Source organism: Equus przewalskii, chromosome 1 (assembly GCF_037783145.1).
Source record: "Equus przewalskii isolate Varuska chromosome 1, EquPr2, whole genome shotgun sequence".
Lineage (NCBI taxonomy): Eukaryota > Metazoa > Chordata > Mammalia > Perissodactyla > Equidae > Equus > Equus przewalskii.
In genome coordinates, this window is record NC_091831.1 from 37,686,887 (window position 1) to 37,711,808 (window position 24,922).

Below are 24,922 nucleotides of genomic sequence, written 5' to 3' on the forward strand. Positions count from 1 at the left end.
CCATGTTACTTTGACTGACAGCACTAGTAAATGATAAAACCATAATGAACTGCTACATGTGCTGATGCCATTTACTGTTAGTACCTTCCCCCCACCCCCAACATATACAAATATCGGTATATTACTAACATCTAATTCATTCCAAATGGATTACCTCAAGGGTAAAATTGTGGGGCAGGTTATGTCTATGGTCTGTCTGTGGCATCTTATATAGCATAAGACCTTGGTGCAGCAGATGCTTTAAGTATGGTAGAAAGACAGATGAATAAGACAGCGAGGACAAGAGTCAACTGCATTGCTCCCATGGTGGGGCGTGTGCTCACTTTATTTTATAGCACGTACCATATCTGCGTCCTTCACTAGATCAATGTACCTCTGAAGAATCAGTTGTATTGTACTGCCAACACCCAGCAATGCCTGGTTATGTAACCACTGTTCAACGAATACTTGTTGAGTGAATGAAGAGAATCAAACTCACATGTTTATTGATCTCATGTGTTAGTGATGACAACGGACAAAGAAGAATGGGAATTATTAGATGTTTAGGTCAGGTTGGCAGCAGAGTTCAATTTAAATTTAGCTAACTTCTGCTACATATCTACTAATGGGCCAGGCATTGTGTCACCTCTGGAGGGTATAAAGATGCCTAACACAGTGCTGCTTCCTACCACACACCGAGAAAAGTGCATTCAGGGCAAGTACAATAGGAATGGCGGCACCCGCAAGAAAGAACTGCCTGGATGAATCAAGAAAGGTATCATAAAGAGGTGACACGGGAATAGGAAAGGAATACTTTCTTCCCCATTTTTTTCTTCTTTTCTCTTCTTTCCATCTCAGAAATGTTCTATTTTTTCTCACATGAACTTCTTAATCTAAACTGACAGACTATAAACAACTGAAAAACAAGACTTTTATAGTTATCAGATAAAGTAACCCAAGTGGGAGTCTTTTAGAAACAAATTTATTTTTTGTAATAGCAAGAAGCTGCAATTTGTATAGGGCTAAGTGTCCTCACATTAGCATTTCCTTTAATCACCCTGCCCAGGACATTTCACAACTACTTCTACAGGAATTATTTCTGAGTACGCTGTTTTGCTCTAGAGGAATTAAGGGGCAGTGTCCCCAGCAGGTCCATCTTAGTCCAAAGGCTGAGTGGACACCAAGCTCATCAATCACAGGCTGAAGCCTCTGGCCTTGAACCTCATTCCTCTGCCCCTTCTCCACAACCTTAGAAGTGCTACCACTGAACCCCACAGGCTCCATCTGATCGTGAGTCCCTACGGCAAGCCTTCCAATGTCGAATGCCAGCGACTACATGTCCCAAGTCTTCTGTTTTCCAGGTATCCATTCCTGTACTGCTTTCACAATTCCTTTCATAAGGTTTCTAGATTCTTTAAGAACCTCTTAACCGCCTTCTGGTAGTGCTCCAGTGCACGTACGTCCTTCTTAAACGTGGCGCTCAGGATGACAGAGGTGCCAGCTGGAACTGCATCAGTGCAGAGGGTAGTAAGGGGACTGAATCCCCTTGCTTCAGAATCCTGTATTTCTTCTAAGGTAACCTTAGACTGAACTAGCAATCTTAGGAACATACCACACTACTGTCTCATACCAATCCCAATGTCAACTAAAACCAGGGTAACTATAATTTATCCTCTAGATGTGTTAATTCTACAGGGACAGCAGGTACAAACTAGGTCTGTCCTGGACACACTAGGGTGAACGGTACTGCTACTAAAGTCCACAAAGTCTTCCTTTCATTTAGCTTTATGTATATCGTATGTTGAACAGTTGAGTTTTTTGAAGTCAAATTCAGAACTTCCTATTTTGCCCTATTAACATGTTTTTACACTTCCCTTTCATGTTTTAGAACACCAATTGTTATCCAAAATCTTGATGATTGCTTACGTTCATTTAAAATAGACAATAATTCTGGCAGAACTAACCAAGTGTGAGTCAACAATTCCCTAAGTTCAAGGCAATCTTGGTGAAGTCCTCGTTACTACGGTCATTCCCAGAGCTTACGTGATGGGGTCTAGGCTACACAACACAACGATGCCAAACTAAAAACGTTGAAAACAAAAGGAAAATCATCTAATTCACAGTAAGTCAATACAGTCACCAGTTCTCCCAAGTGGAAATCAGACCATTAAAATCTAGACACAACACACAAGCCCTCAATAACCTAACCATTCTATGACAAATAACCAAATCGATATGTAGCCACCTACACTGGTTTGAAATTGATCAGGGTGATATCAAGTAAACTGCTTCCTGACCACTGCTACTAGTCCTAAACATTACAAAGAGAATGAAGATAAAACAGCAAATCGAAAGTGTAAGTTTTTTTCTTTTAACAAAATCTCACTTTCATTCCCCAAAGTCTCAGCACATCAAATACTTCTAGTCCAATTTTTTTCATCTGATGAATAAAAAACTCAGTGGTCCAGTAGGTGGAATTAAGGTGAGGAGGTAGATATGTATAAACGAGATGTGAGTAAACACATAGTCTGCACATACTTGAACATGTAAACAAAAAAGGAGCAAAGAATCATAAGTTGTAATAAATGTGAAAAGTCACAATTTGAGTTTGTTAGCTGGGTTTTAAAAAATGTATTTGCTGTTTTTGTGTTCCTAATAAATGGCTTACCATATGTTAACATTTCAGTTCTCTAAAACTGATTCTCAGCAGGGAAAGTGTGCCCCTCTGGAGAGGGAGGAGAAAGGGGGATTAGAAGCCTATCAAAAAATGGAGGCAGGGACACATATGCAGAGCTTGAAAGACTGCATTCAATACTCATTTCTGTAATGCAAACTGTATTCATTCCACAAACTACAGGGTGAAAAAGCATTGATGGGTATGGTTAAAACAGGCTGAGAGGAGATGACCCTAAGGGAACTCTGCCGGGCAGGATAAAACAAGCAGATACCGCTCAAATGTTTGATAACCATGATTGGCTTCTAACAGGACCGTTGGGTGTTTTTATTGGAAGAACTTGCTCACCTCCATGGAGAATTGCTGCTCGGCAGTTGGTGGACACCGCAGCCTTGGCGTCACTTTCAGACAGCCCAAACAGCAAGCCTCTGGCGGGATCATTAAAGATTTCAACCCAGAGTCAGCCAAGGACACAAGACTAACAAAAATATAAGTGAAAAGGCCAGCTCACCTGGTCATACAGAGAGAGCTGCTTCACCTCTCCAGGAGGTCTTAGCCCAAAGGGAACGCATCTGAGAAGAGGCTCCTCTAACTCTAAGCTTTTCTACAGAGTCCCTCCTCCACCTTTTCCCACCTCACCCTTCATCCAGAAAACAAAGGATGAAGCTCTCTACAACCTGATGTAATTCGTTTTTGAAGCTATTAGTTGGAAAACTTACAGTAAAAGGTTGAGAAAAATATCTTGTTCAAGTATAATATCATATCAAATTCAAAATTTCCTAAAAAAGAATTTCGGTACCTTCTTACTCAGAAAAGGATACAAGTTTGCCACGTCATATGGGCCTCTTATTTCTAAAGGCTAAAATAAAATGAACAAAATACAGACATGAGAGAAGTTATTCATAACATTTCAATGACTTCATCTGCAGTAAATTAATAGCATGCTTAAGTAACCAAAAATAAGGAAGTCAAATTCCATAAATTTTAGTCCTTATAATTTTGATGAGTTTCTTAAGTTTTTGAAAATATAAAAGATCCTTGAAAATCATTTTGTAACAATATAAAGAGAAAACTATTGATATAAACAAAACTTGAAGCCCAAAAGGAACTGGGATATATTTTATTCTTCAGCAATTACAATAAGCAAATGTTGTTAAAAATGAAAACATACAATAAACATTCATTATATTACTATTTTAATTTCTCCCCTAGAAAGTTTTCCAAGTTTTAACAAGGTACTTAATGCCAGACTTACCCTTTCTGCAGCACTAGATATAATTACATTCTACAAAACAGAAAGTGATCACTATTAATCTTAGATAAATGTAAGAAAATTCAGAGTCTTATAATACAATAACCAGTAATAACATTTTAATATTTAAGGCTCTATAAATACCAACTTCTTTTAAAGATAAGGTAAATAATTAAAATGAAAGAATGAAAGAACTCACATCAAACTAAAAGCAGCCTATAATAAGAAATAGAATAGGCCTTCTCAATAGATGTTAGAAAAGATGAATTAGTTTTAAAAACTAGTTGAAAAGGTCATATAACCTTAATTCAACTCACTGATGACCAACAGTTGTTATCTAGACTATTCTTTTCACAGTGGGTAAACTGCACATGCCTTACTGAAAGACGAAGGCTTTCAATACATCTTTTGCCCCCTCGCATTATTCTTTCCCTTAAAATTTGCAGAGCGCATTGACGTGGGAGAATTTGTTCTTGTGCCTTTCTACTTTAAGGAAAATGAATCAGTTTGTTAATTCGAGTGTATTAATAATAACACACTGCTAGATTTGAAAAAATCCTAAATTTACAGAACTTACCTTTCCTTTGCAGATCTGCATCAAATTGAGGGCATTGGAAATTGTATACCTTCTCATTGTGGAGTCTTTGATAGCGGGGCTATAGACAAGTTCAAAGCTCACACCTCGGTCAATGGCCTTCATGAGAAGTAAAGAAAATAAAAACATCAAGGATAAACACACACTGTCCTACTACTTTATTTTCACTAAGGCTCCTCCTCGCTTCCTACCACCCACCCCCTGCATGTCAAGGTACAGCCTTAAACAAAGGCAGATTTACGCCCGAATGGCACCATCCACAGGAGAAGAAAACAGATCTGTGGCTCTATTTGATCAACAGAGTTTATCTTAGCTGTGGGGAAGCTGACTTTGTACAAACAGAAATCATGAAGAGGCTAAGGAGAGCAAAATCCCAGTTGGGGGGCAGAGGGCTTTTACTTCATGAACTAGCAAAAGGAAACCGGAGATGTGCTCCCTGCACTTAGGGTAAACTGCTTGCAAACTGTAATCTAAGTAATTCGATCCAAGAATGAAGAGACAAAGAAATGAAGAGCTGAAAAGTGTCCAAGGGACAGGGGTGGGAAGGCCTCTCCAGTCATTTATGATGCACATGTTGAATGAAGGAAGACGAACAGCCACGTTGAGTGCCAGACACTGTGCTGAGAGTCCTATGTACATATTTAACCTTCATAATACCTTTATAAGGCATTGTGGGAGAGACTGCCAATCGCCCCCAATATCTGTTGTCCCCTTTTTCTTTACTAATGGACACCCTGATTTTTAGCTGGACTCACGGATGCCCAGCAAAAAAGAAGAGGCCTGGGCCCTCGACGATTCTGTTCAGCTCACCAGACAAGCTTGGTCTTTTACATGAGAAAAAGAAATTTGCTTATTCAAGGCATTCTTAATAAGTAGGCAACCACAGGTAAGAAAACAGCCTGAAACGGGTGGAAATGGGATTGAAATCCATCACTACATTATGCAGCTTCCTTGAGGAGCAACTCAGTATCTTTACTCATTCACAACAGAATTGTATTAAGACACCTTTGTGTGGGAACAGTGAGCAAAAGCTGACCTCCCTTCTAAGAGCTTACAGTTAGCAGGGGAGACTATCAAATAATTACACAGAAATACAAAGCTTCAACTGTGATAAGCGCCATCAAGGAGAAGTTTAGGAGTGGGTGAGGAAGGAACTAAGCAGTAAATAGTAGAGGGAGGAGTATGTGGAAAGGCCCTGGGGTAGGAGGGAGCACAGCAGCAAGTAGAGAAGGTCACAAGCTGGGGAGGGGAGAATGAGGGGGCCCCTGTGGTGGGAGTGGAGGCTAAGGAGGATGGGACGGCCCAACCATCTACTGCAGTGCAGGTCTAGAACTGGAGATAGGATGAATCTTAACGGCAATAAGAAGCATCAGGAGGATTTTAGCATGAAGGTGATAACCAGACTGTAATGGCAAAGCCCCCCAGTTGCAGTGTCTTTTGAATGAAAGGAGGGAAGGCAGTCCGGTCCAAGTCTGTGCCTGGCAGATAAAGTTCTACTGCGCAGTGGACGAGTCGGAACTGGTCCAGCTGTGGCTGCTGGAGGTCTACTCCCGAGCATTTACAGGAAATAGAAAAACCCGTCCCGTTCCAGAACTGGTAGCCCACCTCGATTTAATTCAGGAGTACCTGGCAGGCTCCTTCTACTTTCCCTTCCTGAGCACAGATTTCCTTTTTTCCATCCCCCAATCTTCCCTTTCCTTAACTTTTCCTTCTGCTTTGAGGCTCCCAGGTTTTATTTTAGATTTTCCTACATATCTGATATTTGTTTAGTTAGAATTTACACTCTAATTTCCACATTGCAACCATACCCTCTCCCCTTTTCTCACAACTTTTTCCCACCTCTAATTCTTGTGTTACTTCTGGGAATGATGTCCGTTATGATATTCTTTGTGCCATAGTTAAATGTGCGCCTCATTCTCCCTGCCCAGCTTGTACACTGAGAACTGGCATCATGATACTTCTTGGTAACACACAGCTGCATTTCTACAAAAAGTGTTTATGATGTTTATATTCCGAGTGAATAAATAGTAGCTTATGGAAAGGAGGTCATTGATAATGCTGTTCACTACGGATTATCCATCATAAAAGGAAGCAGGATGAACTTGGGTAATGGAAATTCAGATAAACCAAAACACCTCCTTTAGCCATATTCTCAACTACTCCTCTGGCTATTTCTCTTACCAAAACTACTAATTAGCCAGAGGCTGACTTGTATGTCTTGTCTTCATCCTTCTTGTTGCTGAACTAAAACACAAGGCAGTAGAATGGAGAAGAGGGGGAAATAAAAGATGTGGATGATACACAGAACTGGGTGATCAGGTCTCAAAGTATTTCTAATGGAAACTTAAAATTTTCGCTTCCTCTGAGGACCAGATCAAAGTAAAAGCTCCTTTTCGGGGGGAGGGTGGGGAGAAAAAAATGACGTAATTATCAGTTTATTCTTTAAGAAAAAAGATCTGATTTTGATCTTAGTACATTAATCAAGTTCACTTTTAAATAGCTAAGAAAACTCTGAGACAGAGAAATAAAAGATGATGTGCTATTGAAAGTTGTGAAGATTTCTTCATAACACCTTATTTGAAATTTTTAGATAGATAAAATACAGGTTCATTACCTGGGCTCCTGTTCTAAGACCATTTTAATGTAAATTGCCTTAAGCTCATCAAATGATTGTTCATAACAGCCTCTTCATAAAGAATGACAGCACCTGCCTGATTGGCCTTTGTTCGCATCTCTGACCAAAGGTTCTGGAATAGGCAGATGATCAGATTTCTTTACTCAGGAGAAATAACAGCCATACTGTCGCTACAAACCAAGGGCAAGTGTGTGATACTTGAATCAAGAGATACTGGTGATAAAATTCCAAGAACTTAGCAAAGCTTAAGAAAAGAGAAAGGAAACAGGGAGTTGATTACTGGGACAATACATAGATTCCCTGTTAATTTGATAAAAATTAGCTCTTTATTGAATTCAAAAGGATGATTACTTTTGGTCTATCTGTCTTTAAGATAGGTAAACTTGTTCACGTGATTCACAAATCAAAGTAAAATAAGAAAGCAATACGGAGTCTTATTTCTATCTCTGCTCCTGTCTGTCCCATCCCTACCTCCCATAATCACTCATTAACTTCTGTGTCTTCTTCTAGAGTTTCTTCACACAAATATAAGCAAATATGAGTAAATATTATTTTTCCTCTTTCTTACTTAGAAGGTAGCTACGTTCTTGTTCTGACTTGAAGGGGCTTCCATGTCAGCTCCCAACTTCCACATTCTATTTTATAGCTGCATAGTATTCCATTGTAGAGGTATGGCGCGTATTTAACCAAGTCTCTACTGATAGACTTTGGGTTGTTTCACTCTTTCTGTAGAATAAACACTAAAGTGGGATTGCTGGGTATTATGGGTTGAATTGTGTCTCCCCATAAAACGTATGTTGAAGTCCTAACCTTTAGTACTTCAGAATGTGACCTTATTTGGAAAGAGGGTCACTGCAGGTGTAATTAGTTAAGATGAGGTCATACTAGAACAGTGTGGGTGCCTAATCCAATACGGTCCTTCTAAGACAACGGCCACGCAAAGACAGGGAGACACACGGGAAGAACACATTGGGAAGACAAAGGCCGAGACTGGAGTTATGCAGCTGCAGGCCAAGATCGCCAAAGACTGCCAGCAAACCACCAAAAGCTAAAAAGAGGCAAAGAAGGATTCCCCTACAGATTTCAGAGGAAGCAAGATCCTGATGACACCTTGCTTTCAGACTTCCGGCCTCCAGAACTGTGAGACAGTAAATTTCTGTTGTTTTAAGCCACCCAGTTCACGGTACTTCGTTAGGGCAACCCCAGGAAAGTAGCATCCTAGGTCAGAGGGTAAAGCGTTTGTAATTTTGATAGCTGTTGCCAGTTACCCACTCCCCTATACGGACTGTTCCAATTTACACTGTTACAAGCAATGTATGAGAATGCCTGCTTTCCCATAGCCGTACAACAGAGGGTATCATCAAACTTCTGGGTTTGTGTCAATCAGACAGGTGATTTTAAAGTGAATTTCTGTTATCATCATGAATTGAAGCAGCTTTCATCTTCAAGAGCTATCTCTATTTCCTTTCTTGTGAAATGTCTTTTTCCTATTCTTAATCTATTTATCAGGACTGTTCAGCTTTCTTTTTTAACTTCTCAATTTCTAGGAGCTCTTTATATATTAAGGAGATTCAGCCTTTTGTCTATGAGATGAGTGAATATATTTCCGCCAGTCTGTCATTAGTCTTTCACCTTTGTTTCTGATGTTCTTTTACCACACAGACATTTTTGATACTGGCAAGTTTGCTGGCACTGGTCCAAGCACTGAATCAATAAAGTACTTAACACATTTAAGTTCATAATATGTGTGATGAAAAATAAAGTTTATGGAGCACTCACACCCAACTCAAGTACAGATGGCATGATTCCTGGAACCACCTCACTGCTTCAGACACCGTTTACTGGACATCTCTCAGTGGGGACTGATTAGACCACAAGGATAGAAATGGATTAGGGTTAAAGGAAGTGGTGAGAGGAAAACATCAGAAAGAGAGTAAAGCAGACCATCAGTGAAAATAACTCAAAAAACTTTCAATCATTGTGGAATGGCAATAACATTGAAAAAAATCAAAGGGAAGGTAAAGATATGTACTGCTTAAAAAAATTCTTCTCAAAACTTCAATTCATAAAGATCACCTTTTTTTGTTTGGTTGGTCGGTTCCTTTTTGGTGAGAAAGATTAACAACAGATGTTAGCTCAAGGACAATGTTCCTCTTTTTGCTTGAGGAAGATTGTCATTGAGCTAACATCTGAAGATCACCTTTTAAAATATGAAATTATTCTGTGCTTAACAGAGTCCCGCTGTAAAGTAACTTTAAATAGCATTATCCACTGGGAAACGACAGCGGATTCAGAAGCAAAGATTGAGTACAAATCCCAAGTCAACCCTTGAGAGAAGAGTATCTGTGTGAGCCACAAACTACGTGGGTCTCAATTCAGTTACCTACATAATGGAGATAATTCACATCTACCCCACCCTAAGGCTGCTGGGCTAGAGCAGGTATGAAAGTGTTTAAAGTATAAAACGCCAAATAATTAGAAGCCATTTAATTATCCAAGAGGAGTTGAATTCAATCTTTCTGAAACCCAATTAGCACATGATACAGTTGTGATTCCACAAGTTACTTAGACTCCAGAAGAGGTCTGAGGAGACTGTGGAGGGAATTACCTAAAGGAAATCAGGGTGCCCTACGCATGTGGTGAAGATAACAGAAAGGATGAGAGCCTGAAGGTACGCAAATGGAGCGCTTTGGGATGTCCCAGCTCCTGTGCCCTCCTGCATAATCCCGACCTTCTTTTCTTTTTAACTTTACTGAGGAATAATTGACCATTACAATTGTATATATTTAGAGTGTACCATGTGATGATTTGATACACATATACACTGTGGAATGATTTCCAAGATCAAGATAATTCACACATCCACACATCTATCACCTCACACAGTTAACTCCTCTTTTTTTTTTTTGGTAAGAACACTTAGGATCTGCTCTCAATAACTTTCAAGTTTACAATACCGTATTATTAACTATAGTCACCCATGCTGTACATTAGATCCTCAGAACTTCTAAGTAAAAATTTGTACCCTTTAATCCTAACCTTCTGAGCGGAAATTCTCACATAGCTTATGGCCTCTAGGTAAAAGACTAACGAATGCAATGTCTTAATGCCCCAGCTTTTCATAACCACAAAAGAAAAGGGTATCCAAATCCAAATTAAGATCTGTGCCCAATAGAGGGATCCTTATAAAGCCAACCTATCAACTTTTCATGGCCAAAGACAAGTTTATTCTCAAGGCCAAAGGAACACAAAAGGGCCAAGACATAAGACAGAACTGCCACCCACATTCACTGCATATTCTATACTCTCATGATGAATATATTTCCATATTTTAATGTAAATATACAGCTTCATATCCAGAATAGATAGTATTAGATACAAATAATACATACATACTCATACAACTACTATTATTTACCCTGAACAACAAGCTGGACACCTTTTCTTGTATGTTTCCAGCTTTCTCTCTCAAGTGAAAATTACGTGCATAAATTAACAGGGACTTAGATTCGGCTTCCTGACCAATTCACACCACAGCCTACTTCTACACTAGATGAAGACTAAAAATAATCTTGCACAGCCTTTCCCTCCACTCCATCATCTAGTTTTTATTAAACAACATATGTAAAATGTTCACAGCAGATTTTTTAAAAAGCAGACGCTGTGTTAAATACTGCATATCCCTCTCACTTGTCAAATTTTTACTTTTCAGAATTCTTAAATTGAAAAATGTGGGAATTAAGCCAAACATAGCCATCAAACAGCAGCAGCTTTCCTGACCTCACAGATGGAACCAGAGGGTGGGATGTCCTACCACTGCCGTCTCCAGCACCCTTCTCCTCATGCCGCCCCAGCACCTCACCTCCCTCACCTCACTGTGTCTGCTTCCTGCCGAACGCTGACAACCAGCTAAAGGATTAACCACAGGCAGAATTTGACTGTGTGCCCCAAGCTGTACCTTGATATGCTAAGTTAGATATACACTCATTCAACTGACAAATTTTAGGGAGGACCAATTATAGGCAAGATATTGTGGTAACTGAAAAAGGCCCATGACACAGTTGGTGCTCTTGACAAGCTCTCAGTCTGGGTTGAATAGTCAGGCATGATCATAAGAAACCAATTGAAAGCCCTCACCAAAACAGCCATTGGGAAGCTTACCACTGCTGTGGGACATGAGGAATTGTGTGCTGTGCACTACTGTCCATTCCGTGGACTTGGCTCAGCATCACATGCTACTATCTCCTCCTAACCATGGACACAGCATCATACGTGGGTTTACTCAGGCAAAGCTGTCTAGAAAATGGCCTTCCTAGTTCATTAAGGTGAAGAGAAAGGTAAAAAAGTTTTAAGTTCAATGGCAATTTATACAGTGGCTGCACTGCTTAACTGCAGGGGGCACCTTTTCCAGAGAAACTGGATTGGCAGTTTGAAGCTGGCAAAGCCTGGCAAACTTCTAGAGACAAAGATTGCTACCTCTGGAGAGGAATGATATGTGAGGCCAACAAGAGCGCCATCACCTTGGGGGCCGTATTAGTTTGTGCCTTTTGTTTTTTGGTGAGGAAGACTAGCCCTGAGCTAACATCTATTGCCAATCTTTCTCTTTTTGCTTCAGGAAGATTGTTGCTGAGCTAACATCTGTGGCAATCTTCCTCTATTTTGTATGTGGGATGCCGCCACTGCATGGTGTGATGAGCAGCGCATAGGTCTGTGTCCAGGATCCGAACCTGCAAACCCCGGGCTGCTGAAGTGGAGTGTGCACACTTAACCACTACGCCACCAGGGCAGCCCCAGTTTGTGCCTTTTATCACAGGTAGCTGGGGCACATCAGAGATCTCATCTGATAGGGAATCAACTAGAACTGTCCTAACCTGGTGAGTGAAGAGGTGAATGGCTTCTTGCTAGCTTTCATTTTACCACATTTGATAAGTGGGCTGTTAAACAACATATACATCTCCAACTCTAAAAGGTGATAATTCAGGGTTTTTGAAGTGTTTACTTATAAATTTATAAGTACTGGCAAGACCACGGGGAAATGATGATTTCAGCTTAACCAATATTGCTGCGTGTTTAGTAGTACTCTCAATATTTATTAGAAAAGACCTGTTATATAGTCTTCCCGTTAAATATAGATGACTTTAAAATTGTGAGTACTTTTCAAGTACAGTTTTAGTAGCATATTTTTAGGGGGTAGAACATAAGCCAACTTAAATTTTTCCACACTGGATTCCATTTTTCCACACCATATAGATCAATTTTCTCCTCTCCCCGCCCCCATTCTCAGCATCAAGCCAATTCCTTAGCACCAGAGACAGGGGAACAAAAATCGAGGAAGTTGTGATTCTACAGAGACAAAAGAATAGGGGAGCTATCTATCTTGAGAAAACACATCCATTTTTAATTTTCCAATTCTGACAGGATCGTTTATAATCTGAGCTGTTAACCCCTTTTCCTCCTTCAACAGTAGTTTTTGAGAGTGGCAAACAGCTTTGGAAACCACTATCCTAAAATAGCACCCTACCCCTTCCTAGGACCTGGCTGCCAAAGCAAACAGTTGACAGGCGTGCTGACCTTATAGCTACTGGTGTGAAATAGCATCACCTTTATCATGTAATAAGACTTACAAGAAGGTATGACAGATGGAAGATGAAGGGTAGGAGAAAACAAGAGAAATGATGTAGCAAGGTAAGGAGAAAAATGGTATAGCAGAGGAAGGAACAAAAGATTCCCTGAATATACGGCCACCCTCCTAGGTTATTATAAAAGCAACCCTGGGCTTTTGGGTGAACTAGCGTCTTCCAGGCAGATTGTAATTTTGCATGGACCACGCCCACTGTGCTTCCATGCCCTGCTCCTGCCTGCACCCCTCCCGCCCCAGTTTGCTGGCACCTCAGGAACCCTCCAGATATTTTTTCCCTACTCCTTCTTGACTGCTCTGTCCCCTTAATGTTCAATGTTCAGGTTATTAGCGTCCGTCACTCTTAAGAAATGTCCTTCATAAATTTTGGTTCCTAAGGCCTTTCAAAAATCTTGATGATTTACTGGATATTTTTATTTTAAGCTTTCTTTCTACCTTTAGTCAGCTTACCAAAAAAGGCCTCCTTCTAAACTGCCTTCTATTTATTACCCAGCCTTTGTTTTTTCCCTCTAAGAACACTGGTTTCTTCTGCTCCTTTTCCAGTTTGTTAATGCAAGTTTCTACAGATTCATGTATAGAATGGAAAGTGTAACACTTACCACATTAATCGGGGGTCTTCTGAAGTAAAATGGTAGTTTTTCTGTTACAGTTATGCAGACTAAATCCACATCTAAATGTGTACAAGCAACCTGTCAAGAAGAAAAAAACAGGTAAAGCCAAAAGGAAAATTGGCACACATTAAGGATGGGAGATAGGATCAAACCTGATATAAAGAAATGGTTACTCCATAGGCATTATGACGGTTCTGTGTTGAAGCACATCTGTCCCTTTGCAAAGTCAATGGTCAGCCATTCCTTCTCGTTTGGTTTGACGGTTTAACTGCAATCTAGCTGAAGCAGAGCAATATGTCCACAGACAGTCTCAACAGACAGGGCCTAGAGACCCTCCAACTCACGGTCTGCCACATAAAGATGGGTTGCTAAGAGAAGCTCAGTTTCTGGAAGGCTACTTCAGATTGTTCCAGAAAGAGGAAACCAACTATTCTGAAATCCAAGAAAAAGAATAAGCCAAAAGGAATGTATGCATGATCCATTTATTCCACAAATTATTTCTGCGCCAGGCCTGCGGCTCCTATCAGTCTACAGAGTGGCTGAAGACACACTAACATGGCACTAGCAATGGCAGTTTGTTCAAATGCTAACAGAAACAAATAGTCTACAGAAATGGTTAAAGCAGAGTTGTTACGAATCAAATGATACTGAATGCATTTTTTCCAACTTTTAATTTCCCTTTCCTTTGCTCTAATTTTTGCTACTACTTGTTGATCAATACTCTGCATTTACTTCCAAAAGAGATTTGAAACTGCTTACAAAAAAATACATACAAGATAAAATAAACAGATAAGGAAATCAGGATAAACAGAAAATAAGGGCAGGAAAATAAAATACAGCTGGGGAAAGGTTCCGAGCCGAGGAATACAAGCCAAAGAGGCTGCCAGAAGAGGGAGCTCTGGCTCTAACTTCACCACTATGTGATTACAGTGATAAAAAGAACTGGCTGTTTTGCACTGTATTTAAAACAAGCCTAAGTGACAAGGCTGGTGTATACGACCTTGAAGAACAAATTCAAACTGCCAGGATGGCTATGCTGGCAAACCAGCCTCAGCCACATGGACCCAGGGAAAGGGCAGAGTAAGGAAAAGGGGTAGAGAAGGGGCAATAATGTCCTGTAGGATCCGCTCAACCTTCAGAAGTGACAGGAATGTCACATCTTGCTCTTTCTCTTCAGAATCCCCACTTGAGTCCTACCCCACCCCAGGGCTTTAGGAAGCAAGTAGTGATCAAAGGTTTCCTGGCTTAAGGCAGACAGTCCTAGTAACTCATGAAGCCCAGGCAGTGAGCTGTTTTGGCAGAAACTGGCTCATAAAGAATCTGCCCCGTGCCAACTGCTACAGCTGTCCAACTCATACAAGAGTCACCGAAAATTTGATAAGAATGGACGAAGAAAACCCCTAAAATGAGTTCAGCTTCTGTTCACCATTTTTAAACTATCAGAATGGCAAAGATCAAAAAGTCCAGTAATACACGGCTGACACGAGAATGAATAAACAAGCACTCACAGGGTCTTCAAATCAGTACAGGGTCTTGAAAAGCAATTTAGCAATCAAAATTTTAGATGCTTACATCAGCAATGTCACTTATAGGAATGTACAAACGCTCAAAAATATTAGTGCAAGAATAGTCACTGCAACACCAATTGCAAAAGACTAGACACAATTAAACATCCCTCAATTTTACGTGAATAAATTATGATTCCTTTATACAAAAGAAAATGCTGACTCTTTAAAGGGAATAAGGTACATCTCTAATTGATATTATGGAACCACCTCAAGATACACTGTTAGGTGGAAAAGGCACGGTGTTAGGTAGGAAGGGAGGAAGAGGACAATGACGGAAGGAAGGACTAGGTAAATGCTATTTCTGAAAAGAGACCCAAGAACTGTTTGTAGTGGCTGCCAATGGAGAAAAGGGAGAGGGAGTCTCAGGTAGGAGGAAGATGTACTTTTCAATGCATATCCCTTGGTATTGTTTGCATTTATTATCACGAACATAAATTTTTCATTAAAAAAAGTTGATTCATTTTTTAAAAAGCTGTTAAACATTCTTCTCCAGAGTAAAGCTAAATTAGGTTATTTTTTTACTTAAGTATTGCTTTTTTTCCCTCTCCTAAATAACGGTAATTATCCAAAATATCCCTTGTGTTGGTTTAAGTACACATACTACAATAAACTTTCAGTTACAAAGGACAGCTCCACTTGGCTCCCTCTGACACCTCAAACTTATAATGTCTCAAACCAAACTCTTCTTATTTATTTATTTATTTTTTGAGGAAGATTAGCCCTGAGCTAACTGCTGCCAATCCTCCTCTTCCTGCCAAGGAAGACTGGCCCTGGGCTAACATCCATGCCCATCTTCCTCTACTTTATATGTGGGATGCCTGCCACAGCATGGCTTGCCACGCAGTGCCATGTCTGCACCCAGGATCCGAACCAGTGAACCCCGGACTGCTGAAGTTGAACGTGTGCACTTAACCGCTGCGCCACCAGGCCAGCCCCCCTGCTGAACTCTTCTGTTATTAGCTTTCTATTAATCCAAATGCTCAATTCATACATTTAGATAACTATAAAATAAGAGCTAATGTTCACATTATAATGAAATATTTTCTATATCACTAAAAAAGATTAAATTTTGCCAAATAATATCTGTGGTTAAGAATCATCTTACAGTGGTTTCGGCAGGTTGTATATGAATTCCTATCAATTGTTCTCATCCTTTTTTGGTCCAAGGACTCCTACGAGGATTTAAGTAAGGCTTATTCCCAAAACTGTACATACACACACATACGTTTATTTTTGATTTTATGGAACAAAGAGAACAGAAGGGTAGGGGTTCAGTCTCCCCCAAATCCCCTTAATGGATGTCAGGTTAATACATCTTGGTATTTTATGATAAAACAGTATGCGAGGGAGAGCCAGGCTTACCCAGGGAAAAGAGAGATGCCCATAAACAGTACCTCTCAACCTAAAGTGTGTAAAAAAAGAATTCCCCTGAAGAATTTATTTAAAGTGCAGATTACCAGGCCCTACTCCCAGCAATAAGTTCAGCAGTAGGGCCTAATATCCTGCATTTTAACAAACATCCCCAGCAATTCTGAATCCGGTGGAGCCACACCACACTTGAGAAGCACTGACTTGAAAGGTACTCCTGCTCCTCAAGAGCCTCAGGTGCTCACAGCCTACTCCACAATACTGTTCTCCAACGCGGAAGGCATGGATTTCAGAAGCTGGATGGAAATAGAACTTCCATTTCCATTTATTTTTTTAATTCGTTCTCTTAAAATTTGTTTTGTGTGTGCATATTATTTCATAAAGCACACCGATACAATGGAACATGTAAATAATTTACAAGAAAATAAAGATACATACTGGGGATGCAGGCTCAACATTTTTTTAATTTGACAGGATACACAATCAAGTAGTTTGGAGACCACTGGGCTAAACAAACTGAATTCTCCTCACCCTGTCCAATCGCTTTAAATTCTAAATGGAAATAACTAACCCAGAAGCTTCTATGTAACTGTCTCTGCCACATTCCACTGCCTCCCCCTAAACCAATAAGCCCTGGCCAATGGACTCCCCTTACAATCTTTCATCTTTGCCTTATCCCCTGGGGTAACTATGGAGAAGAAGGGTTTATTTATGAGACACCTTCCAGATACTCCAAGTGGAAAACAGTGTTATTCGCCATGGAAACAACGCTATTTAAAGTGGTTAGATTTTATATTACTAATTGTTAACATATGTGTGTACGCTTTTATGACTCATCTTAGGGACTTAACTTGGCTTTAAATATCATATCTATAGGGACACTTGTTTAAATTCTAGATAATCAACTTACAAACTAAACAAATAATACCATGCACAGAATGCAACCTGTTAAAGCAACAAACTGCTCTCATTTGACTCAATTCCAAGCCATGATATAGTTACAAAAGCTTTATGATGATAAGAAAGACATCTTTTTAAATTGATTCTCTACAGACAAAGGAGACTGATAACTTCAACTGAGTCTTAAAGAATGGGTAAGCCTGGGACAGATAAGACATTCCAACTGTAAAACATGTTTTCACATAACTTTTTCCGTATATCTGTACAGTCAATTCCAAACAAACACTTAGTGAATTATTTATAGCTTTCTTCCATCTTCCAGAATATTTCCACCCACCATCATCAAGCATGTGTTCATGCTTTCGAATTCAAACTTTTGAATAATCTGAGAAAAACAAGTATTAAGATAAATAATATAAAATCACTAGATGAAATTATAATGTATTCTAAAACCCAAAAGTCCTAACTTTACTACACACAACCTGAGATTTAGAGCAATTTATTTAACCTAAGTCTCAATTTTCTCTTCTACAAAACAGGGATAGTAATAAACATCTGTACTGATTACCCCCAGGATTGTTGTGTTAAAGGTAATAAATACGTAAAAGTCTTTGGAAGATTGTATAAATGTATGCCTCCCAGCTGTGTGATTTTTAAATATTTTGTTTGCTTCTCTAATCACTAATAAATGGCTATGGAAATGTTAAGTTGTATGCTCTTCAAAATCAATTAAAACAACACACATACAACAAAAAATTGGGTACATCACCAACTTTTAGCCTACATTATAACTGAGTTGTCATTAGTGAATAATAAAACTAAGCTGCTGTTTAACAAATTTGGAAATACCCATGGTCCTCCTCAGGGTTTCTGCAATGAGTCAAAATCCTCTGTGGGACTTGAAAAAACAGATACCCTGACTCAACCCCAAACATCCAGTGGTGGAGATCTGAACCTGCCTGATTTTAAAAAATTCCACAGGGGTCTCTAATGACTAAGAACCACTCTATCTTACCTCTTTTCCTGAGATGAAATTTTTGGGAATTACTATAATTGAGAATTTTATAAAGGCAGTCACCAAAAAAAGGGCATTCATGGATAATTTGTGCTGTTTCCCTGCATTAACATAAACAATTCAGAATTGATAGTATGCTTTGAAAACTAAATTTACCACAGGTCAGCCTCTTTAGTCAACAGCTCCATCTACTGGACAAACTTAGGGAAAATCTTCGTATAATTTTAGAACAGATTTTACTTAAAAATGAACTATGGTGCAAAATTAAAACATCAAAGACCAGTATATTTTTTTCCCTAAAATATCCCTTTTGTGTATATACTTTTGGTAGAAGGCTATTTTTCTGAACCTAGATAAAGCCAACATTCAGAACTTCCTGAAGTAGCCATACTTCATTTCATACAGTAAGACATATTCCTGAAAAACCGTTACAGTTGATTTTTTTTCTGTAATCATTTAAAATGCCCAGGTGGTGTGTCTCAAGTTGACAAAATGAGCATACATGTTAAGCAACTTTCTCTCCTGAAAAGTCACAGTAATGGCAATTTTGAAAGTATAAAAGGAATTAAATTCAAAAAGGCTCTCTGAACATGAAGGGGAATAGTATCAGCAGGCTGGTTTTGAAGAATTTCTGGAAGACTAAAGGTTGACATGATCACACTGGCATATGGACCACCCCTGAGAGCATGCAAAGGAGAAAGCCGAGATGGGATCCTTTACGTCCCAGGAGAACCTTGCAACTTTCTTCCCTCACAGGCAGCAGTGAATAGTAAGGACAGAAACTGAAGTGATCTTAGAACTAGAACGACATAGACCAACATTTAACTAAGAGAAGTTTCACATGAATGAATGAATGAAGCAGAGATAAAGAAACAGAAGAAAACCTTGATGGACTTTTTCAATCTGAGCCCATCAAACATCTAGCAGGGTGAATAAAACAAAACAAAACAAACACATGCCACCTCGATACGCTTGAGGAATTCCAGAACTCAAGGCATAAATGAAAAATGCTGAAAGTTTTCAGATGGGGCAAAACAGGTCATCTACAAAGGTATGACATCAGACTTCTTATATAAAATAATAAATTCTATTCTCTTTTACTATCTGTTACTTACGTGAAAAAGTTTTTCTGTCTTTGGAAAAACTGCAACAATATCATACAGCCGAACCCTTGAAGAAGTTGCTCTCTGGTAATGCAAAAACAATGTCATCATAGAGTAACAACAACAATACACGTGGAATTCTGAGTAGTGGCCTGGCTACACTTATATTTCAATCACATAACACTTCTAATACACCAAGGACATTTCTGCTTTGCTTTGTCTGTTGGCAGAAGAGACCTTCTAAGCCCATGAGAATTTAGATGTCAACGTCCATTCCACTAACCATCCTCCTTCTTTCCTACACTGTTACACTTTACCTGTGTACCAAACACCGTTTGAGATATAAAACCGCAATTAGATAGCTCTTGTTCTTACAAGCTAGTGGAGGAGCTTGCCAGACATTTACTGAGCACCTGCTGTGTGCAGGGCACTGGGGGTACAAAATCATTTAAGGCATCTGTCTGCCCTCCATGGAATTCGCCATTTTTCTGTGAGACAAGAAATACACATGACTGAGGACGATATGACTAGGTTCATAATGAGAATACTGCTAAATACAAATTAAACTACTAGACGTGCAAGAAAATACCTGAGAGTCCTAGAACAGAATGAGAGAAATATATCAGTTAAAGAGAAAGAGTTCTTGTTTTAAAAAAGAAAATCTCAAATTTATACTGTATGTGTATGTATGTGAAAAGACTACAAAACTATATATTCAAACCTACAATCTCTGAATGATGGAGTAATGTGTGATATTTCTTCTTTACCTGTCGGCACCTTCTAAATTTTTATCTCTTATTTTGTAAAAAGAAAAGCCATCATAAAAATGAGAGGAGGGCTGAAGAGAACCAGCAGCCACCATGCTGAGGTAGGTGAGTGGGCCTACTGGGTGGACCTGTGCTGACACAGGACCAGCTCCAGGTCTCAGAACAAGTCAGGATCCAGGATTCTCTGCTCTCAGCCTGCCCACTCTCACCTGGGAAGGGGACAAAAAGGGGCCACCAGGATCTTCAGGATAACAAGAGAAAACGAAAGTCTTTGTGATCTATCAAAAGGCAGCTCCATTTATGTCTATCTGGGCCTAGAGAACCAGAATGCTGCTTAGCAGCTGTATAAAACACCAAAATTTAGCTTTAGCAATGTTAATTGGTACAAGGACGCTAGCCTTTCCTTGATTACTCCTGTTCTATGACAGAGGCATCCATTCCAGCTAAAGATGAAAGAGCTCACCTTCTCAGGGGTCTTACTTTCTCTCTCCCCATCTAGGCCCTTCCCACCAGCAAGCACACTCCAGTCTCTCCCATCTCACAAACAAAATCTAGACAGCAAGTTCTCATCCGCCAACCTCTCTATGCCTTCTGTTCCCCTACAGAGTCAAATTTCTCCAGCCAAGTCTGCATCACAGAGTCCCTACACCTTCTCATGGCCCTACCATTTCCATGGAAATGGTGTTTGCTGAGGCAACAAATAACTTCCTTGTCAATAAATTCAAGACATTTTTTAGCCCTTCTCCTGCTTGACTGCTTAGGTATACCGATGCTGCTGACACTTCCTCATTTTTCCCTTCTCTCTCTCTACGATGTCCTTCTACTTCTCAGACAGTCCCTCCTCCGTCTCCAATCCCAGCTCATCCTCCTCTACTCCACCATTAAATGCTGAAGTCCCTCTGGACTCTGTCCCAGATCTTCTCTTCCCACATGGCACTTTGATCAGCGAGTCTCATCCATTCCCATGATTTCAATTACTCTCCACAGGGCCACCCCTTCCAAATCAGTATCTTCTTAACTGGGATCACTCTTCTGAGGGCCACAGCTTTTTTCCCAAATGCCCATTTGACAAACTCCCCTGGAACTCTCACAATAACCTATTATGTCCCAAACATGATGCCCTCAAACATGCTTCTCTTTGATTTCCCATCTTGGGAAATGGTACCCTCATCTACCTTCCAGGCTGCCCAGGCCAGGCCAGGAAGTCATCATTCTATATCCAATCAACTATCAAATCCTGTCAATCCTCCCCAGATGCTCAAAGCCCCTCCTTAACCCCTCTGACCCATTCTCTATAATGTAAACCTCATAACTTTATTCCCTTGGTTAAAACCTTCAAGAGCTTCCAAGTGCTCACCCAGACCTGCCTCTCTAACCTCACCCCAGGTTAGCCAGCTCACTAGTCTCAGCTCTACTGCTGTTTCATTTCCCAGAACACACCATGTTTCCTTGGCTTCAAGATCTCTGCATAATCCATCCTGTCTGTGGGAACTCTCTCCCCTGCTCGGTACCTATGCAACACTTACTGATTCTTCTGGCCCCAGTCTGAACATCAACTTCCTCAGGTCAGCCCCGTGTTACACACTCCCAGAGCATCCTTTATGTACTATCTCCCACTTTTTACACCTTCCTCACATTTTTAATTACTATTTATGTAATGCTTGTCTTGCCAATTAATTTGACTATAAACTTGAAAAGTTCAAGATGTATGTCTCTTTATTAATCACAGCAATATCGTCAACACCCACTTTATGTCTGGTTCATGTGAGTTCAATGAATAACAGTGGTCAAAGGACTCTTTAATTGTGGTACCCCTACACAAGTGCCATGAGGAGAAGAGAGTTTGCTATAGTATGTGAATTCTGAGGATAGGGGGAGCAGGCAGGTGTCACACGTGGTGGGGGTCAGGGGATGTAAGAATGGAGTGAGTTGAAAAACAACACTGTTCAACATTAGCCAATACAACTTACAAGGCCAAAAAGAGAGAAGAAAAATAATTAACTTACCAAAACGTTGCAGTGAGATGGATCCGAAACGATAATCGTCAGTCTAGTTAAAATTTTAATTGGTCTTGATTTTCCCTACAATCAAAAACATGCTATCAAAAAAGCACAAAATACAAATGATTGACTATCCTCTCTATCAGTGGAAAGTATTCATTAAAGGGTACTAGCAATAAGGGAAGTGAAGATTAGTAAAACCTGGTTTTTGTTTTCAAGGAATTTACAATACAGCTAGAGAAAAAAAAAAGAATGTACATATATTAAACTACATAATGAAATAATTTAAAGGTTGTAGGACTTCAGGAAAGAAGATCATTGAAGTACTGAATCGACAGGCAGAGAACGCTTCATGGAAGGGCTGAGTTTTGATGGAAAGGTGAGACTGGTCAACAGAGGAAAGGGCAGTGCAGGTAAGAGAATCACAAATATCAGTGGGCACGTTTGAATGAATGAACAGGTATTACGCTTCTGAAACAACAAAACACCTACCTGCACAATTGGCAAACTTGTAAAGAGTTCAGAAACAGCTACTGGCTTTTCAATTTCCTACAACAAACAATCAACAGTCACCTAGACTGTACATGTCAATGGGACGAAGCCTTATGGGAAACTTAGAAGAGGTTTTCAGAAAAGATAATTAAAAAACAATAAACAGGAAAGCTAATTTCTGGTATTCAGCAACACTAAAATTTTTTTGTTTGTTTTTAAAAAGGAAGAAAGCTGAAGAGTAGAGAAGCAGCTGAGTATATCAATGATGGGAGAGACAAAAACTAGTGTTTAGACTGAAATAATCTGTAAGGTAGAGCTGTTGGTCTAAAGAGAAATAGACATATTTACTAGTATATTTAAGAGGGAAATCAATGAGTAACGAGTCTATAATAGTAAAATAAAAGGTCTAAATAATGAGAATACAGTTCAGTGAATAACAACGCACTTTTTAAAAGTTATTGAAAAATTTTATCATTAGCACAAATATGCATCAGTTCAACTGTTAACATAGGATAGGGCACAGAGTGCATTTAAGAAATATGCTCATCTGTAGCTTCCATATTACCAAGATAAACACAAATAATGATAAATTCTGGTTATTAACTTCAGGAATTGTATTTTACCTGTTTCTTTTCCTTAAATTCAACAACATGATTGATGGCAACAACTGAATAGCCCACTGAAAAGAAAAATTGAACATTCCTGTTAAATATAACAATCTGTCTTTCCTGTACACATAGGGTCATCCAACTCATGTCAGGACTAGGAGGCAGTTAGCAGAGTGGTTACAGGTCTGGGTTTTCGTGTCAGATTGCCTGCCTTCAAATCTAAATCGCCACTTACAAGTTATTTAACCTGAAGTTTCAGGTTCTTCATCTGTCAAATGGTGATAATAAGAGAACTTACCTCATATGTCTGTCATGAGAATTAAATGAAATAATACAGGTAGGATGTTTTAGAACAGTGCCTGGCACATAGTCAGGGCCTTGTGTGACCTCTGTTATGTATTGTTAGCATGATACTAAGACCGTTAACTTCATGCTTTTCCTTTCAACCATCACTCTCTTTCATGTCCTTTCTTTCACTTTCATCCCATCGAGTTTACACTTTTTCAGTGTCACTTTTATTTGCGTTCATTTCTTTTGTTTTTTACCCTTTCTACTTCCTTCAGAGGCCTTCTTCCTAAGGAGAAATGGAGCAATGACCCCCTCACACCACTGCTCACTTCCCCTTTTGAGCTGCCCACCATCAACAGACTGGGAACTCCTTGAGGCCAGGGTCTTGTTTTATCAGCCTCAACACAGCACTGTTCTAGACATTTGTACTACCTAAAATATGTCTAAATCATGACTCCTAGCTTTAAGTTACTAAACACCAATGGGGACGACAGGATATTAATAGTAAAAGATAACGCACATTAATACCAAAATAGTGATCCTCCCTCTGATCAGTTACTCCAACTTCCCTGTTTCCTTCCTCCTTCAAATATTTATTGAGCACCAATTACTTGACAGGCTCTGCAGAGAGCTCTTTATTCTTAATCCTCTCTATCCTCATGCTTTACAGTCTAATGAAAGAAGACAGCTGTCATCATTAACCCCAATAATTAAAATGGGGTCCGATCTCTCAGGGCTTTCGCTTCCCTTGGATTCAGACACGAGTAACATTCTAGCATTTGGGCCAGGCTGCTCCCCTCTAACTCGCTTAGTATGTCCTCCGCCCCAACCTACCCTCCCTCTAAATAATATTATTCCAACACTCGCATCCCCATCTCCCTCCCCGTCTTGTCTGAAGCCCCACAGTACTCCCCGTGTGTGCTGACACTGTTCTAAGAGGCAGGGAGGAGAGTCATTAAAAGCACTGGTGTAGGAGACTGTATACTCTGAAGTCCTGGCTTCCGCCAACCACCAGCTGTGCGCCCTATGCAAATCCTCTCATGGCCTCAGTTTCCCCAATTTACAGGAAAGAAGGAGCAGGACTGGGTAACAGCTCCCCAGTGTCTTCGAGTTTCCCGCGCTCGGGAAGAGCAACACCGCAGCGGGCATCAGCTTTCAGGGACATCCCAGAGACCCCAGGAGACCTGAAAGAGCCCCGGCCTTGCTGGCTCCCTCCCGAGCGTGGCCCGACTGTCTGGCGGGCAGCGAGGCTGGGCGGGCACCGCGGCCCGCGAAGCCAGAGCGACTCACGGTGAGCAGCGTTTTCCACCAGCCCGCGCAGCGCCTTCAGGTCAGAACCTGCACGCAAGTCCAAATCCGCAAACACCGCCATGCCGAAGTCACATGACACCCGCGCCCGTCTGCGCAGCCGCAGGGCCCACCCCCTCAG

The 24,922-nt window shown here is 40.1% G+C and overlaps 1 protein-coding gene across 2 annotated transcripts in view; it reads right to left on the bottom strand.

Moving 5' to 3' along the window:
* The window catches only part of RPP30 (ribonuclease P/MRP subunit p30), a 28,107-nt gene extending 3,185 nt beyond the window's left edge, over positions 1-24,922 (bottom strand). The window contains exons 1-10 of one of the 2 annotated variants that reach the window (XM_008532217.2): positions 24,784-24,922; positions 23,221-23,276; positions 22,598-22,654; positions 22,112-22,186; positions 19,351-19,422; positions 13,373-13,462; positions 4,483-4,599; positions 3,909-3,938; positions 3,475-3,512; positions 3,002-3,081 (exon numbers count right to left, since the gene is read on the bottom strand). In XM_008532217.2, coding sequence (XP_008530439.1) covers positions 3,002-3,081; positions 3,475-3,512; positions 3,909-3,938; positions 4,483-4,599; positions 13,373-13,462; positions 19,351-19,422; positions 22,112-22,186; positions 22,598-22,654; positions 23,221-23,276; positions 24,784-24,865 — 697 coding nt within the window. In that variant the 5' untranslated portion in view covers positions 24,866-24,922. Of the gene's footprint in view, positions 1-3,001; positions 3,082-3,452; positions 3,513-3,908; positions 3,939-4,482; positions 4,600-13,372; positions 13,463-19,350; positions 19,423-22,111; positions 22,187-22,597; positions 22,655-23,220; positions 23,277-24,783 lie in introns of both variants that reach the window. The other variant, XM_070610507.1, reaches the window with a different exon arrangement.